The 14,272-nt window shown below is 40.3% G+C and overlaps 2 protein-coding genes across 2 annotated transcripts in view; both read left to right on the top strand.

The window, feature by feature from the left end:
• The window catches only part of LOC109898328 (homeobox protein Hox-B3a-like), a 58,250-nt gene that overhangs the window by 16,876 nt on the left and 27,102 nt on the right, over nucleotides 1-14,272 (top strand). The gene's annotated exons all lie outside the window — the stretch shown is intronic.
• Nucleotides 9,306-13,537, top strand: LOC109898330 (homeobox protein Hox-B4a-like). The gene is made up of 2 exons (XM_020493273.2): nucleotides 9,306-10,893; nucleotides 11,861-13,537. Exons 1-2 carry the CDS (start codon nucleotides 10,470-10,472, stop codon nucleotides 12,187-12,189), a joined length of 753 nt encoding a protein of 250 aa, XP_020348862.1. The 5' UTR covers nucleotides 9,306-10,469; the 3' UTR covers nucleotides 12,190-13,537.

Raw genomic sequence — 14,272 nt, 5'->3', positions numbered from 1 at the left:
AAGGAGAGTTGTGAGTATTATAATGCCACATATTAGGAAAAAACGACTTTACACACTGGAATATTTACCATAAAAGTTATTCAGAATCAACAGGTTTGTTTAGCATTGTTCATATTCATGACAGGCCAAAATGAATTAACAAGGATAAGAGTTTTAATATTTCTAATGGCAACTTTTGCATTTGATATTCGGAAAATGGAAAATCCACTACGGGCTTCTTCATGAGGCCTATTTAAACTTCTATTCATAGGACGAATATGAGCAAGACAGATGTAAACACGTTATTAATGTTTAGTTTCACAATAATAACTATATCACAATAACAATTGCCAATGAGGTTAATGCGTAAATATCAGATTATTTTCCAATGAGACTACATTTAATTGCACTTTCGCTTTTCCCAAATATTATCAAATAGAATTATTCAAATCATATGTTCAGCTGATGGGAAGCGTCCCATACGGTAGACAATTTGAGAATCCAATATTGTCCAGTGGGATTTTAGGCATAGTACATGTGTTGTTGTTTTTTTACATTGAATCCTACAGCGTCCTATTTATTAAAAAAATATATATATTTAGTTTCCGGTGCGATTTACTCTTGGCTCGTTCCGGTGTGTGTGTGTGTGTGTGTGTGTGTGTGTGTGTGTGTGTGTGTGTGTGTGTGTGTGTGTGTGTGTGTGTGTGTGTGTGTGTGTGAGCGCGTAACAGAGTGAGGAAGTTCCAGCCAGTAAACAGGAAGGCGAAACTCTGGTTGGGAGGCGAGGTTAGGGCTTCCATTTCATTTTTCATCGGCTGCCTTTTGATAATGATAGCCTACATTCGGAAGGGCTCTGGCCAGAGGCCTCAGCCCGTCACAGAAGTAGTGCGCGACATGAATTTTTACCTCTTCAAAGTTGTCCATCGGGTTCACCGACCTAGACCCCCACGAAGTCGACCACTTTGTTTTTTCATCATCTGTTTCCCGTTTATGTAGGCTACATGTACTTTTTGACAGTCAGAGGCTTAGCACGAGCATACAAGTTTGTAGATGTGTTGGGTGAGTAACTAGGCGACAGCTTTTTCATTGCAAGGTGTGTGTGCTTTTACGTGTGGGTGTGGGGTGTGTTTTGGTGATGTGTTGGCACAACACGAGAGAGCAGAAAGAAGTAAATGGGTCTGAAAAACTGTATGGTGGTTTTAACAGAAATTATAAGATGTGTGTCACAAGTCTTGGTCTTATACAGTGCTTTCAATTTGAGACGTGTATATAGCCAATTTAATTTGAGTTTGAAGATAACATGACTGACCTAAATCATCTTGAATTATGACAAACTTGTTAATGCAATTTGGAGTTGCTGTTGCTTGTGTACAATATGAACACGACTTTCCCTTTTGTCTGGGTCTCTACGGTTATTTTATATCACAAGAACCTCAAAATCTTTCCGGTCTTTTCGATGGAGGACCTGGAACATTCGAACGCCACAATTTCGAACGTTTAAATTGCCATTTCAACAGCGTAATGTGTTTTGCATATTGATAAGGGTAATCTGGGCGCATATCTCATCCATAATGCATAGGGTGTCACCGCGAGGTCAGCAGACGAGCGATGCAAAGCGAGCGCTATCTGAGTGCGCAGGCGCAACCACAATACAGCAAGCCCATCAAGCGCAGCCACGTGCCGTGTTTACCCACCGACAGGGGGAAAATGAATTAACAAAGTTGTTTTTATTTACCTATTGTTTACCCGCTTCTGTATCCGATTCTCGATGTGAAAGGGGGGGGGGGGGGGGGGGGGGTAAATGCAACGAAAATATCCTAAATGTGTCCTGCACGTGGCCCATGTAGTGTCCGCGTTTGAGAGAGGATTTCAACGGAAACGCGCTGAATACTACAACAAATCTGATATTCCTTGCGTTGAGATAAGAACTTGATAATGCCAATTCCTTGTTAAAATTCACTAAGATTTATGATAAGAGGATCACCCTCCTGCAAATATTTGAAGTTGTATATCACCTATATTAGATGTGTATTCCATGCATGTTTAAGTTGAGTGATTACTGGAGGAAAGGGAATATGTACATAATTTCATTACTTCAACATATTCCCTTCGAAGGGCTATTAATTCATTCCAGAAAAAGCTATTTATATTTTTGCAACTTTTCAAATTATTATGTAGGCCTTATGTATGTGATTTATTTTTCATATTGCAGATTCTTAACATTTTCTACACTTCTAAACTAGTTGTAAATGGTTTGCGTCTTTCAATTCTATCTACACAATAATAATAACAATAGTTTAACAACGAAACTGGGCCATTGCTGATCAAAATGTCATGTGTGAAAGAAGCTGACTGTTTAATGTGAATACATATCGAATCTCACACTTACCAATTGATGTCAGCATTACAAAGCATTTGTATTTCCCCCAAAAAAGTTTAGTTAACTTTGGTGATCTTATTCATCCTCAAAAACCACTTTAACATAATCCAACCATACACCACTAAGTAGGCCTACCTATTTTCACAAATATCTATACAACGAAATATGTTTTGTGTCCTATTTCTCTCTCAATTTTACTCATGGTGCATACCTTTATCAGGCTAAACATTTTCTGGGGTAGGCCTTAAACCTAAAAGTATTTCTCCACCAACACAAAAAGCTGAACGTCTTCCCATGTAGTCATGTTTAAACAATTAGATCTGTGCAAAGAAATATCCCTTTAAATGCAACTCTCTCCCGTCGCCAGCAGAGCCCGCTTTAGACCAAGTTCATAGCCACAAGAGAGAGTTGTAGCCCGCTTATCTTCCACCCACCCAGGGCTTCGACCATTTGAAACATAACAGTCGATAATCTAAACACTATTCTTGACTAAAATAGCCCTCTCAACTACGTAAAATTGTACTTTGATTCCACAAAGTGGAGACCACGAGTCGAAACAGCCTTACTAAAATACAGCCAGGCGCACATGACAAACAATTCACGTTAGACTGTCTATCTCCCTGTTTTTCGTTGCTTTGTTAACTACACTAAAGGCAACCAGAAAATAACCCAGCAGCGTCTGCCAAAAGCAGTTCTGAGATTAGAGAGTTTAGCATCGTACACTCCCGGTCTTTCTCTTCTCCACTGAAGCTAATAAAGGAAGGTGAATCCAGTATTGGTCGATTGGTTGTATAGCTGCATGGGGGTCAAACAGTTGAGGGGTCAAAAGTTTACGTCGTGCGTGACTCTGCCGTCGGCTGTCGACTCTGTATTCTAGACCAATTGCTGGGTGTCAATGGCAAAGTGGGAGAGGAGAGGGAGGGAAAAGAGAGAAGGGGGCACGAGGGAGGGGGCTACAGAGATGAGAGAAATGATAGGGAGAGGAGAGGGAGAGGTGAAGGGCTGACCTTCGTGGTAAACAAAGCAACCCACAGCGCGCGATGGAGAGAAAAATGGACGCTTAAATTGAGGGAAGAAACGGAAAGATTTGGTGACATTGGGGGTCTCTCACGCAGATTACAGGTGTTAGCTCTCCCCAAATGTCCTGTCACAGGGACAGCGGGAAATATCTGATGGCTCGTGCAATAAAAATTTGTTTATTTTAAACAAAAGCATTACGAAGAGAACGAGTAAACTGCCCATACATAAAATGCACGATGAGGAATTTTGATAATTTACTCTAAAATAGCTCACGTCTCTTCATCATATTGCAATTAAATGTTACGCTACATGTGTGCTTCAATCTTAGTGGTGTGTGTGTGTGTGTTTAAAAACCTCAAAATATAGGCCTATAATTATATAGTTTTCCCCTTTCCAGCATTGGATAATCAAAATAATGGTAGGCCTATCAATTAAGCACTATTCGTTGACACTAGCCTATATATTTTCGTTTTTGTTGCGTTATTTTAGTGTCAGACATTTAGCGATTTGGCCTGTATGAGGACACTTCTTGTCTGTTTAAATAACATGGGAGAGGACAGACTAAAATTAATGATTTGCTTTATTGTTATTAATTATACTCTTCCACGACTACAACAACTACAACTATTATTGTTTTATTATTACAATTATTATTAGCAGCTGGCAGTAGTGATGTGCAGTAAAGAATGATGGTGCTAGTGTTACTGCCACGGCGGAGGTTAAACTATAAAGGCAATAGTCTATAGTATAGGCCTAATAATACAGGTTGTGTTAAACTCGAATGTATTGAAATATCTGAAATCCCTGTATGCTACCTGTGGTGGTGAACCCCAGAGACATCCCTTCCTCTCCCTGTGCTTATCAGCATAACGCCGTCAAAAAAACAAAAACATCTTTATCTTGCTTACCATCTTCAAAATGACTCACCTTATCTGATTTTCCGCTTAAAAATAATGTGCACGGAGACAGAACCAACATCTTGAAAAATGAGTCTTTAAGGCATCCTAAATAAGGTTAAGCGGATACACTCAAGCTATAGACTACACTTATACTGGGATGTAAAAAAAACCAGTTAAAAAAAATGTCTGTTTATTCCTATCCTTCGCCAATGGTCTCCAGACTAACTATAAGCATATTCAAATTAGGTTACGGCTGGAATCATTATGGAGCAGGTTCATTCTATTTCTAGACGCTACAATAGCGTATGATGGTTTTCCCCTCACAAATGTGTTGGATTGTTTTTGTTTACATCTATTTTATGAAAATGTATTTTGTAAACCCTGTAAAAAAAAACATTTTAAACACAACAAAGTCTGTAGGCTACTAAAGGCGTATTGCAATGCACATCATTTCAATACTCAAAATAAGGAAATCACCCTCTGTTGAAAATGCCAATTTGTCACTTCCACAAAGCACTGCAGTAAACAGTGAAAATACAAGGAAAACATCCCGTGCCCCCACCCTGAGGAGAACAACAGTTTTCATTTCACTGTGAAAGGGATGGGTAAAGGATAGTGGTTGGCAGAAAAGGGATGTTTAGACAACGTTTTGTCCACATGGTGACAACTTTCCCAAGTAAGAATATCAAAGCTGCATACCTGGAATAAGGCTATATCATGCAATCTGGTTGCCATTCGGAATCCTAAAAACACCACTCTTCAGCAAATTCATCAACAAATAGGCCTCCATTTTTCTTTACGTAAACCTCTATCAACGTCGAGAAGTTGAATTGGTCACTTTTGGACGTACATTATTGAGATATGCTTAATGTTCGGTGGAGAAAAGAGAGGGGACAAACGAGAAAATGGATAATTCAGTAAATAAATAATTTCGTTATTGACAGAAACATTTGGCCTAATGGTAGAGTTTAGGATGATATAATTCTGGTTGTTCGCTATTTTGCCAAACAAATAAGTGCATAAGTGGTGAATAATTGTATTAGAGAACATGTCCCTATTGGAGTTCATCCGGAGTTCACTGAATTAATTTCAATTCCATTGTAGCTTGTGCGGTTGCCTGGCAGGGTATTGCCGTGAATTTTAATATCTGTAGTTTGCACACGGCTAGAGGAAGACAAGAATGAATTTATCTATCGTAGCTTTACACTTTTCAGTACGTCAAAGGAATTAGTATCGAATGATAAGCAACGATTATTTCATTTATTTTGAGCCCACACACGATGCGTGCATCCCTCAAATGTTCAATGTAGGCTTATTATACATTTAGATGAACATAAGACAAAAAGCGAGCACACATGTTAGATCCACAAAACACAATAAATCTAGTGTAAGGAAAAGGGTATCGAATATCCTCAACTGCATTTACTTGATACCCTTAAATCGACAAGGAGCCTAGTGCCTTTGTGGTGATATATAGGCTATCAACTAACAATCAATTGAACAATTTCTAAAATGTTAAACAAATCATATATATATATATATTTTTTTTAAACAAGATAGATTTCTAAATTTCATTCTACATCAACAATATTGTATAGCACGGTTTGTTAACTGCACATTTGGTTCCCCCCATTGTGCATTTTATATATGCAACAAAGAAAATGAAAATCACTATGCTTGAGTTGTTTTTCGGGCTTGGAAAGCCTTTTTGAATGAGCCCCCTTCCTAGTCCATTTTTCTTCAAAGTAATGACCTGGGCACAATTCAATATGACCGAGCAAGCTATGCATACATTACTATAGAAGTTGCGAGTGGGAGAGACCCAAAGAAGGGGTGAAACGCAGGTCAGCACGTCTAACAAATATTAAAATGTCCTCGGACTCTTGACACGCCTTGCTGTTTAACAAAGACTGCCAAACTGCGAGATTAATACGAAAACTTGAGTCCATAACAAAAATGCACCCGGTGGTTTGTCGCGTTCACAACAGTAGAGGGGTAATGTGCATTTTATTTTTTTGATGTATTAGGTGGCATACGGCGGTGTTGAGCGGGGGATAGACTAGCCCTCTCTTTTCGCTCACTGCAAGGTTAAAAAGCGAATATGTCGCATTCGTTCGACTGATGAAGTTGGTCTCCTGCTGTTTTATCGTATTATTTTCTTCCTCTTATAGTGTGTGTAGTCTACTCGTCGGAGATCGGCTTTCGCCCTTTGGATAGTTTAATGTCCGCCCGCCCATTGTTGCCCTATGCTACCGGAGTGAAGTTTAGGGGAACATCGCAGAAATGAGAGGGAGTTTCACGAAGAAAAGGTATCACGGAGAGGTCACGGGCTAAACCTGTGGCGTTAGAGAAAGGTAAGGGGGCTTCAGGGCTCACCGTACGGCGAAAGAGAAAGAAAGCCTTGGAGAATCGACAATTACCGGAGCAAGACCGCGTCCTGTGTGCAGCAGGAGAGATGGGGAAAGGGGGAATCGAAGACGAGATGAAATGTGCCAAGGAGCGAAGTAAGTAAGAAATTGGCGCTTAATTTACATATTGCGGTGTTCTCTATTGAGCAGGTGCTTGCCTGGGCGGACCACGTGCTTTGCACTGCGGTGAGTGGCACTGTTCCCCCTCCTTTCATATTCGGAGTAGTTATGACTTTAATTCAGCTCATTGAGGCGCAGTACCCTGAGCACCGTGTGGGGTTTTGGGGTGAATATTTACCTTGGCTATAGTTTGTGGGTGCTCTCCTTGAATGCCTGTTGGTGTACACATTAACCCCGAAGGGGCAGATGGCTCAGGGGTCCCTATGCCGTTCAGAGGGGATAGTTAAGGGGGTGAAGGCGAGGTCGTGGACTCCAGGGGGTGAAAGGGCTAGAGTGGACACTAGGGCTGGACTTTCTCCCTTATGCTATGAAAACATATTGGTCCTATTTTTGTGCGTTAGAATTTAGTCGCGTGACATATGTTTTTTATACAGGCATGATTAGGACTAGCTGGATTCATTTATTCATATTGTCCACATTGTATAGTGATTAATTCAGCCCTGATATAAAGAATGCTAGTTGTTTTGAGGAGAAAGATAGAAGAATAGACAGACAATGCAAGAAATGGACGATTTGAGTGTTCAGGACATTGTTAAGGCCTATTTGTGAATTAACGAATATGTAAACGCTAGGGGTGCTAAAGATTTCGTAATATAGATTTGGTTTGTTGTTTTCCTCATTACAAAGTATGAAACGAACAAAGATAATTCTGGTATAGAGGTTCACTTCGATGCCATCTCCATTTTTTTGTTTTTCTGAAATGACTTGGCTTTTGCTCAGTAATTGTTTCTTTAATTGAATTTGGTCCCAAATTCCATTAAAAAAAAGAACCGTTGCGATTTCTAAACAAAGACCCGTCCAAAGAATAACCTATACCCATTGATATAGGAACACTTTGAGATAAATATATTTAGATAAAATGGACACATGGGATTAATCAATATCAATAGGCCTACTTTTTGCTTGTTTTACTACTCTAATTTATTGGTAGCCTATTAAATAATGGCACAATATAAGATATTTCAAAATATTTTAATTCTCCATCATAGGGGTAACCTATCACAGGTATCATGTTAGATTATTAAATAATATTTCCTCATGAAATAAATAGCCTATTTGAATATGGAAAAATATATATTTTCCTAGTCAATATTTCAATTGATTTAAAACAAAAAATGTGTATAATAATCGAATTTCAAATGTCTCTTATAGAGGATGGTTTGAGAAACATGCCTTGATGTTGATTAGAGGTGAAGGTCTTTGTTGAATGTGTTTGTTCATTATTTTATTTTTGGAAAGTAAAAGCTGTACTCAGAGACTATACACACATTTTATCCTAAATAATTCGACGTAGTTTGATATGCATTTTAATATACAGATATACAGATGTAAAATGCCAACGCAACCTATTCCTATTAGGTATTGTTCACAACACATTTAACATTTAGCTCTCACAATGAAGTCGATATCAAATGGTCTATCTACTCTGAAGAAGATTATTGTGGTTCTAAATGCTGTCGTACACAGGTCTTACCTCAATAGTATGGATGATAATTTTAGCCTTTTGTATATGGTCAATATGCTTGCTTGCTTCGTAAGGTTGGAGTCTTGAGTAGCCAGAATGAGTATATGTGTTTTTTTCCAGACGTTTAAAATCGAAATGAGAGACTCTGTGCTTGTTGTGAGGGGGAAACTTGTTTAAAAGGTCGAGGAGTTTTCTTGCTTCGTGCATATTTTATTGTTTTATATACCCTACCTCCGGATATCGCCGTTTGAGTGGTGTTTGCCGGCGACTTGTAAACAAAAATGACCTGCCATAAAAAAAACAAATGTTTTATTACAGCCTGGGCTCGAGCTTCGGTTGACCTTTCTGCAGTTTGACTCACTTGATCTTTCTTACTGTGTATACCGTTGCTTGTCAATATTGTGTACAGTAGTCGATAAGGAGCTGGCTATCTTATCATCCCGTAGACCCTCAAGTTTATTCACTTGGCGTTTGTTCGCTCTGTATTGTCAGATAGACTGGTGGCTTCGGTTATAAACGAGCTACTCCCTCTCATTTAATTGTAGAAGTGTGAGCTAAGCTTCAGTCTCCCCTGAAAAGTAATATTTTTTGAAACCCAATTATTTACACTGATTTGCTCTTAGTGTTCTTTTGTGGTTACCGAAAACCAACCATGCTGTCTTTTTCAAAGCATAAATGCATGGCAGAAACAAATGTGAATTTGTAAAGTTGGTCCCTACACATCACGAGCTATGTTTGCGAGGAAAGCACCTTTCATTAAGTAGTGCTGTAGCACAATGCTGACACACTTGAAGGAAGCCTGCTTTGGGCGTAGCACCTTGATACCTCACATGACGCAGTCAAGGTGAGCAGCCCCTTTCAATACCTGTCTGGAGAATACCTGTCATCTATATATACCCTGTAGATCCGGATTTGTGTGAACAGACTCACGGTCACAAATTCGTGTCTAAGGGAGTATGTAGTTGATGTATACACTACAAGCCATCGATGGATACAGACGACTGCCAGATGATGTTTATTGTAATTTTGTTGTACCATTAGGCTATATTATCCCAATGTAGGCTAATGGGGTGAGATATTTTTATATTGTTTTTCAATGTTGACAATTTCTATAGAAAAGGTAACCGAAAGTTATAATGGGTTTTATTTGCTGTGATATGCTTGTCTTCAACTGAAAAGCGTATTCACGGTGTCCCCATTTCGATTGAGAAACAGTCAATTTGGACAACAAAGGAGTTTTATCGCATGATCACTCACCATGCATGGAGACTTATTCCAACGATAACATTGCATGGGTTAGGATAATGCAATCCTGATAAGGACCAAAACTATTATTCGGTTAGTAATGCAAGGGCGCATGGTCTCAATTACTATGCAAGGTAGGTGTGTAAAATTGGTGTGCAGGATAAACGTGGTCTTTAGGGGGGACTGACGGTGACTTGCTTTAACGCAAAGGTCTAGCTGTGATTTAGGAGGCTTTGTAACCTGAATTAGTTGATGAATTTTCTATCGATCCTAAACAAGCCTAGATTCATCTCTGACAGGCTTCTGCTGCACGCAGCGCACGCCAGGGCATTCTCTCACCATTATTAGCGAGTGCATTTAAAAGCCTGGCAAGAACGAGCACACGGCATCACTTTCCCAGCCCTTGTTTTCAAAAGCTCCAGTATAAAGAATTTTAAAAATCGTTCAAAGGAATATAGCTTGACTATCAAGGCGTTTGGGACGCAACACTTTTCTTGTTTATGTAATGTATGGCGAATTGGGCAGGTGAGGGGGTTGGCTAGTTGATCTGCTCTATAGACCGTGTGTAAACTCCGGTGGTATGTATTTCTGGCGTGTCTGCCTCGGGTTGTTATTGTTTTGATTCGTGCTTTTCGCAGAGCGTGCCAGTGTGTAAAAAAGTATGCAACATTCGAATGCCACATACTATGCCAGGATGATGTGCGGGTTCTGCTATGCCTAATCCTATTTCCTTATCCGGGAATCGTCAGGATCCACGCCATTGGCTCTCGCTGTCACATGGATTCTTAACTTTGTTCACTTGACAGAAAGTAGGAGGGTTCTACGAAACAGGAAAACGAGTAAAGCGATAGATATACATTTTAGTATATTTTGTGTGCAATTCAAAGAAATTAATGGCCATGAGTTCCTATTTGATCAACTCCAACTATGTGGACCCCAAGTTTCCACCCTGCGAGGAATATTCACAGAATGACTACCTACCCAGTCACTCTCCGGACTACTACAGCGCCCAGAGGCGAGAGCCTGCGTTTCAGAATGAGTCGATCTACCACCAGCGGTCGGGCTGCGCCGACCCGCCTTACACGACGTGCCAGGGTCCGGGGCAGCCCGCGGTGGTGATGTCTCCACGGGGTCACGTCCTCCCCCCAGCCGGACTCTCAACCCCTCTCCCGGAGCCTAGCCACCATTGCGACTCCGTAACTCCAAGCCCTCCACCCGCGTGTGGCCAGAATCCCCTCAACCATAGCCCTTCCACCGCCAGCTCTCGCAAGGATCCGGTGGTTTACCCCTGGATGAAAAAAGTCCACGTAAACATCGGTAAGTGCTACTAACTTCTCCCTACTCTGCGTATTTGTGAGCCTGTATCAGTTTACCTAAGGTGGGAAGCTTAGTGTTCGGTGCTAAATCTATCTCCCTCGTGAAGTAGCCCTTGGTCTAGATTTACGATCGGCTGTTTGCAGGGCAATATAATTACACCCTCCATAAATTTTTATTGCACTTGTTCGCCAAGTACCTTTGAAGTCTATGTAACCTAGCCCTTCTCATTTCTTCCTAAGATTGGTTTTATGACGACTCGACTGTCCCATAAGTTCAGTTTTATGCTTTGGTAATTTGATTTTAAGTGGTTGGATGTACAAACGTGCACCTTCCTCTGTCGCCTCTCTATTGTTCATGGAAAAGTTTTATGGAAGCTAAAATATTCATATTTATGGAGACTACAATAAAACACTAATGGTAAGGCAAATAGTTGAACTATATTATAGACCCACACAACTATTCAGCAATGATTAGAGTGTGTGCTTTGAGAACGAGAGCATGCATTCAGACAACGACAAAATGCGACTATTATAAAGTCGTCGTTTAAAGACATAGCCCTGTGGATAATGCCAGCGCCATTCGCCAGAAATTAAAAATTAAGGAGTTAGGGCCTTACTTTTAGATAAGTCATTAGGTTTGTATTTTATTAGGCTTTTTGGGGATACTATTCACTGTGTTTTGTCTAGTTCTGAATGAGTTGAATCATTATCCAGCACCCATTCAGGCTCTAATAACACCCTCATGCGCCCCTCATTCACAGTGAATGTATATAAAATACTATTATTTGCATAACATGATCCAGCATGGTTATGTCTATATAGGCCTACTTTGTGTCACGTTCTGAGGCAGATTTAATATAATATTTAAATGTTTTGATCTGTATATTAATCATGTATGTTAAGGCCTACAAATGCAATGCATGTGTGTTTTGGGGATGGCCTGTAATATATTGCTCTCTGTCCCACAGTGAATCCAAATTACACAGGGGTGGGTGAACCCAAGCGCTCGCGGACAGCCTACACGCGACAGCAAGTCTTGGAGCTGGAGAAGGAGTTCCACTACAACCGCTATCTGACCCGGAGACGCAGAGTGGAGATCGCCCACACGCTGGTTCTGTCCGAACGCCAGATCAAAATCTGGTTCCAGAACCGGCGGATGAAATGGAAGAAGGACCACAAGCTGCCCAACACCAAGATTCGCTCCAACAGTAACTCCAACAACACAAACTCGCAAAGCAGCGGGCTCGCGCTGGGGAGCTCTCAGAACCGAACCAGCGGGCCTCCACCGAGCCTATAGCCTCCCTCCTTTTCCTACCCATCCACCACCCACCCAACATGCACTTTGAAACCTCCGTTTCTGGAGTTGGATACATGGATTCCACCATGTTTTTACCTCCCTCTTCAATTCAATTACAGGGTTATAACATGTGGGGGGGGAGGGGGGGGGGGAAGGGGGAGTAAAAAACTAAGAGAAAATGTGTCTCTTAAAAAATTTAAAAGGGGAGAAGATTCAAACACAAACACTTCCAATGATGTGTTCACAACCTGATCCAGTTCCCTTTTTTATCCCGTGCCCCTCTCATTCTCTCTCTCCTTCTCTCTCGCCCCCCCTCCGTTCCATTAGGACAGAAGGCGGCAGATACTTTTCAGATTTGGTGAAGATGGATCCGTGTTTCATCTTTAATCATGCCAAACTCGGCCCCATTTGTCATGTTTACTCTGCAGTACAAAGGGTGAACGGTGGGGCCTGCCCATTACCTCAACGTCCAAAGTTCTGTTTAATACATAAGCCCCTTGTTTCGTCAAGAGCCGTTTTCTTACTCCTTTTTCCTCTCCTCAATACTAAAAAATACACCGAATATGTTCTCCAAACATGAAGTTTTTTTTGTAAGAGAAAATATAGCTGATTCTCAGTTGTATTCTATGTTTATCAAATGCAATTAAATGAAGACTGACAACGATTGTGAGGTCCGTTGCTAGTTCATTTTTACAGGGACTCCTTTCGCTTCTTTCTTTCTAGCAGAGACAGGGTGCATTTGAAAAAAGATGGTAAATCACGGTATTAACATAGGATAGTCGTCGCAGTGGAAGGATAAAGCTGGACTTATAGAAACATATGAACCAAAAGCTGGTACAAACCTACCTAAGTAAAATAAAAACAGCACTGCAATGTACTACCTTACTATTATAATTACCTCAGTTGTACTTATGTTCATTATTTTCTTGCCTTGTGTTATGAAGTGACAGGTTAAGCTCATTTGAATTTTGTGGCAAGTATCTGCAATACGAACGTACTCATTTCTTGTAAGTGAAATATAATTTAAGCAATTTTGTTGGCCAGGGTTGTAATGAGAAAAATGGTGCGTATATTGCATGACTGAATACACGTTAATTTGATCTTTTATCTTTCTCTATCTGGTATCCTTTCTTGGCACATAAACATGCGCCCCCCCTCCCTCTTTCTTCTCACCATGTGCCATTTTTGGTATTTTATTTTCTATGCGTTCCTTTTATTTACATTCCAAAGATGTTATCGTTTTTTTCTTCCTCCATATTTGAATGTTGCTATTTTTCTGCTTATTCTCCTCAGTGTCTACCTTTTATTTGTAAATAGCTATAGAAATGTAATAAATGCTTGAAAAGGAGTCCATCTATCCTCTGTGTGTCCTCCTTTCCCTCTGCCACTGTTTCCCCAATGCTATGGCTCCAAAAGATACTGAGATATGTCGCTCTCTTCAGACCAGCTCCTTTAATAGCAAGGGATGTGTAAAAAAAACAAAAATGATTCAATTTAATTTCGCCCTCCCATGGTGGGTTTTCGTTTGCCTTTCTATGTAGCCTGTCTTTTAAAAAATCACTGAATATCTCCGTGGTTGATTTATATCTTGTGGTCATGAGTGATCCTGGTACATTATGCCTTGTAATCTCGTTTTAAATCACAAACCCCTTCGTTTCACTCTCTTCTCTCGTTAATTTAACGGTGCTCACACACCCGCTGCTCGCTGGTGCTGAAAATATGGATCCTCGTTTTGAAAAAAAATATTAAATAGGTTCTCGGCTCGTGGGCTTTTAATGCTTTAATGAGTCTAATTTTTGCACAACAGTTTCTCTGTGTTTGCTGGCTCGCTGTGGGTTTTTTTTATATTACAAAGGAGCGGGCCGGTGCCATAGCTCAAACCTTGACAACCAAATAGATAATCAAGAAGACAAATGGCTTCTTTTGTAAGGCGCGGCTCTTGTATTAATTTTCATTTTCTTCTCTTAGAGCAGGTATCGAAAATATAGTGCAGGAGAAAATAGCATTCTGTTTGGGTGTTGAACTTTAAACAAAAGTGTGGGCTCAAATTGGTCTTCTAGCATTCCGTGGAACAGAGAAGATG

This window comes from Oncorhynchus kisutch, linkage group LG10 (assembly GCF_002021735.2).
Source record: "Oncorhynchus kisutch isolate 150728-3 linkage group LG10, Okis_V2, whole genome shotgun sequence".
Classification (NCBI taxonomy): domain Eukaryota; kingdom Metazoa; phylum Chordata; class Actinopteri; order Salmoniformes; family Salmonidae; genus Oncorhynchus; species Oncorhynchus kisutch.
Note: the sequence above shows the minus strand (reverse complement) of the source record. Positions and strands in the feature narration are given on the sequence as shown.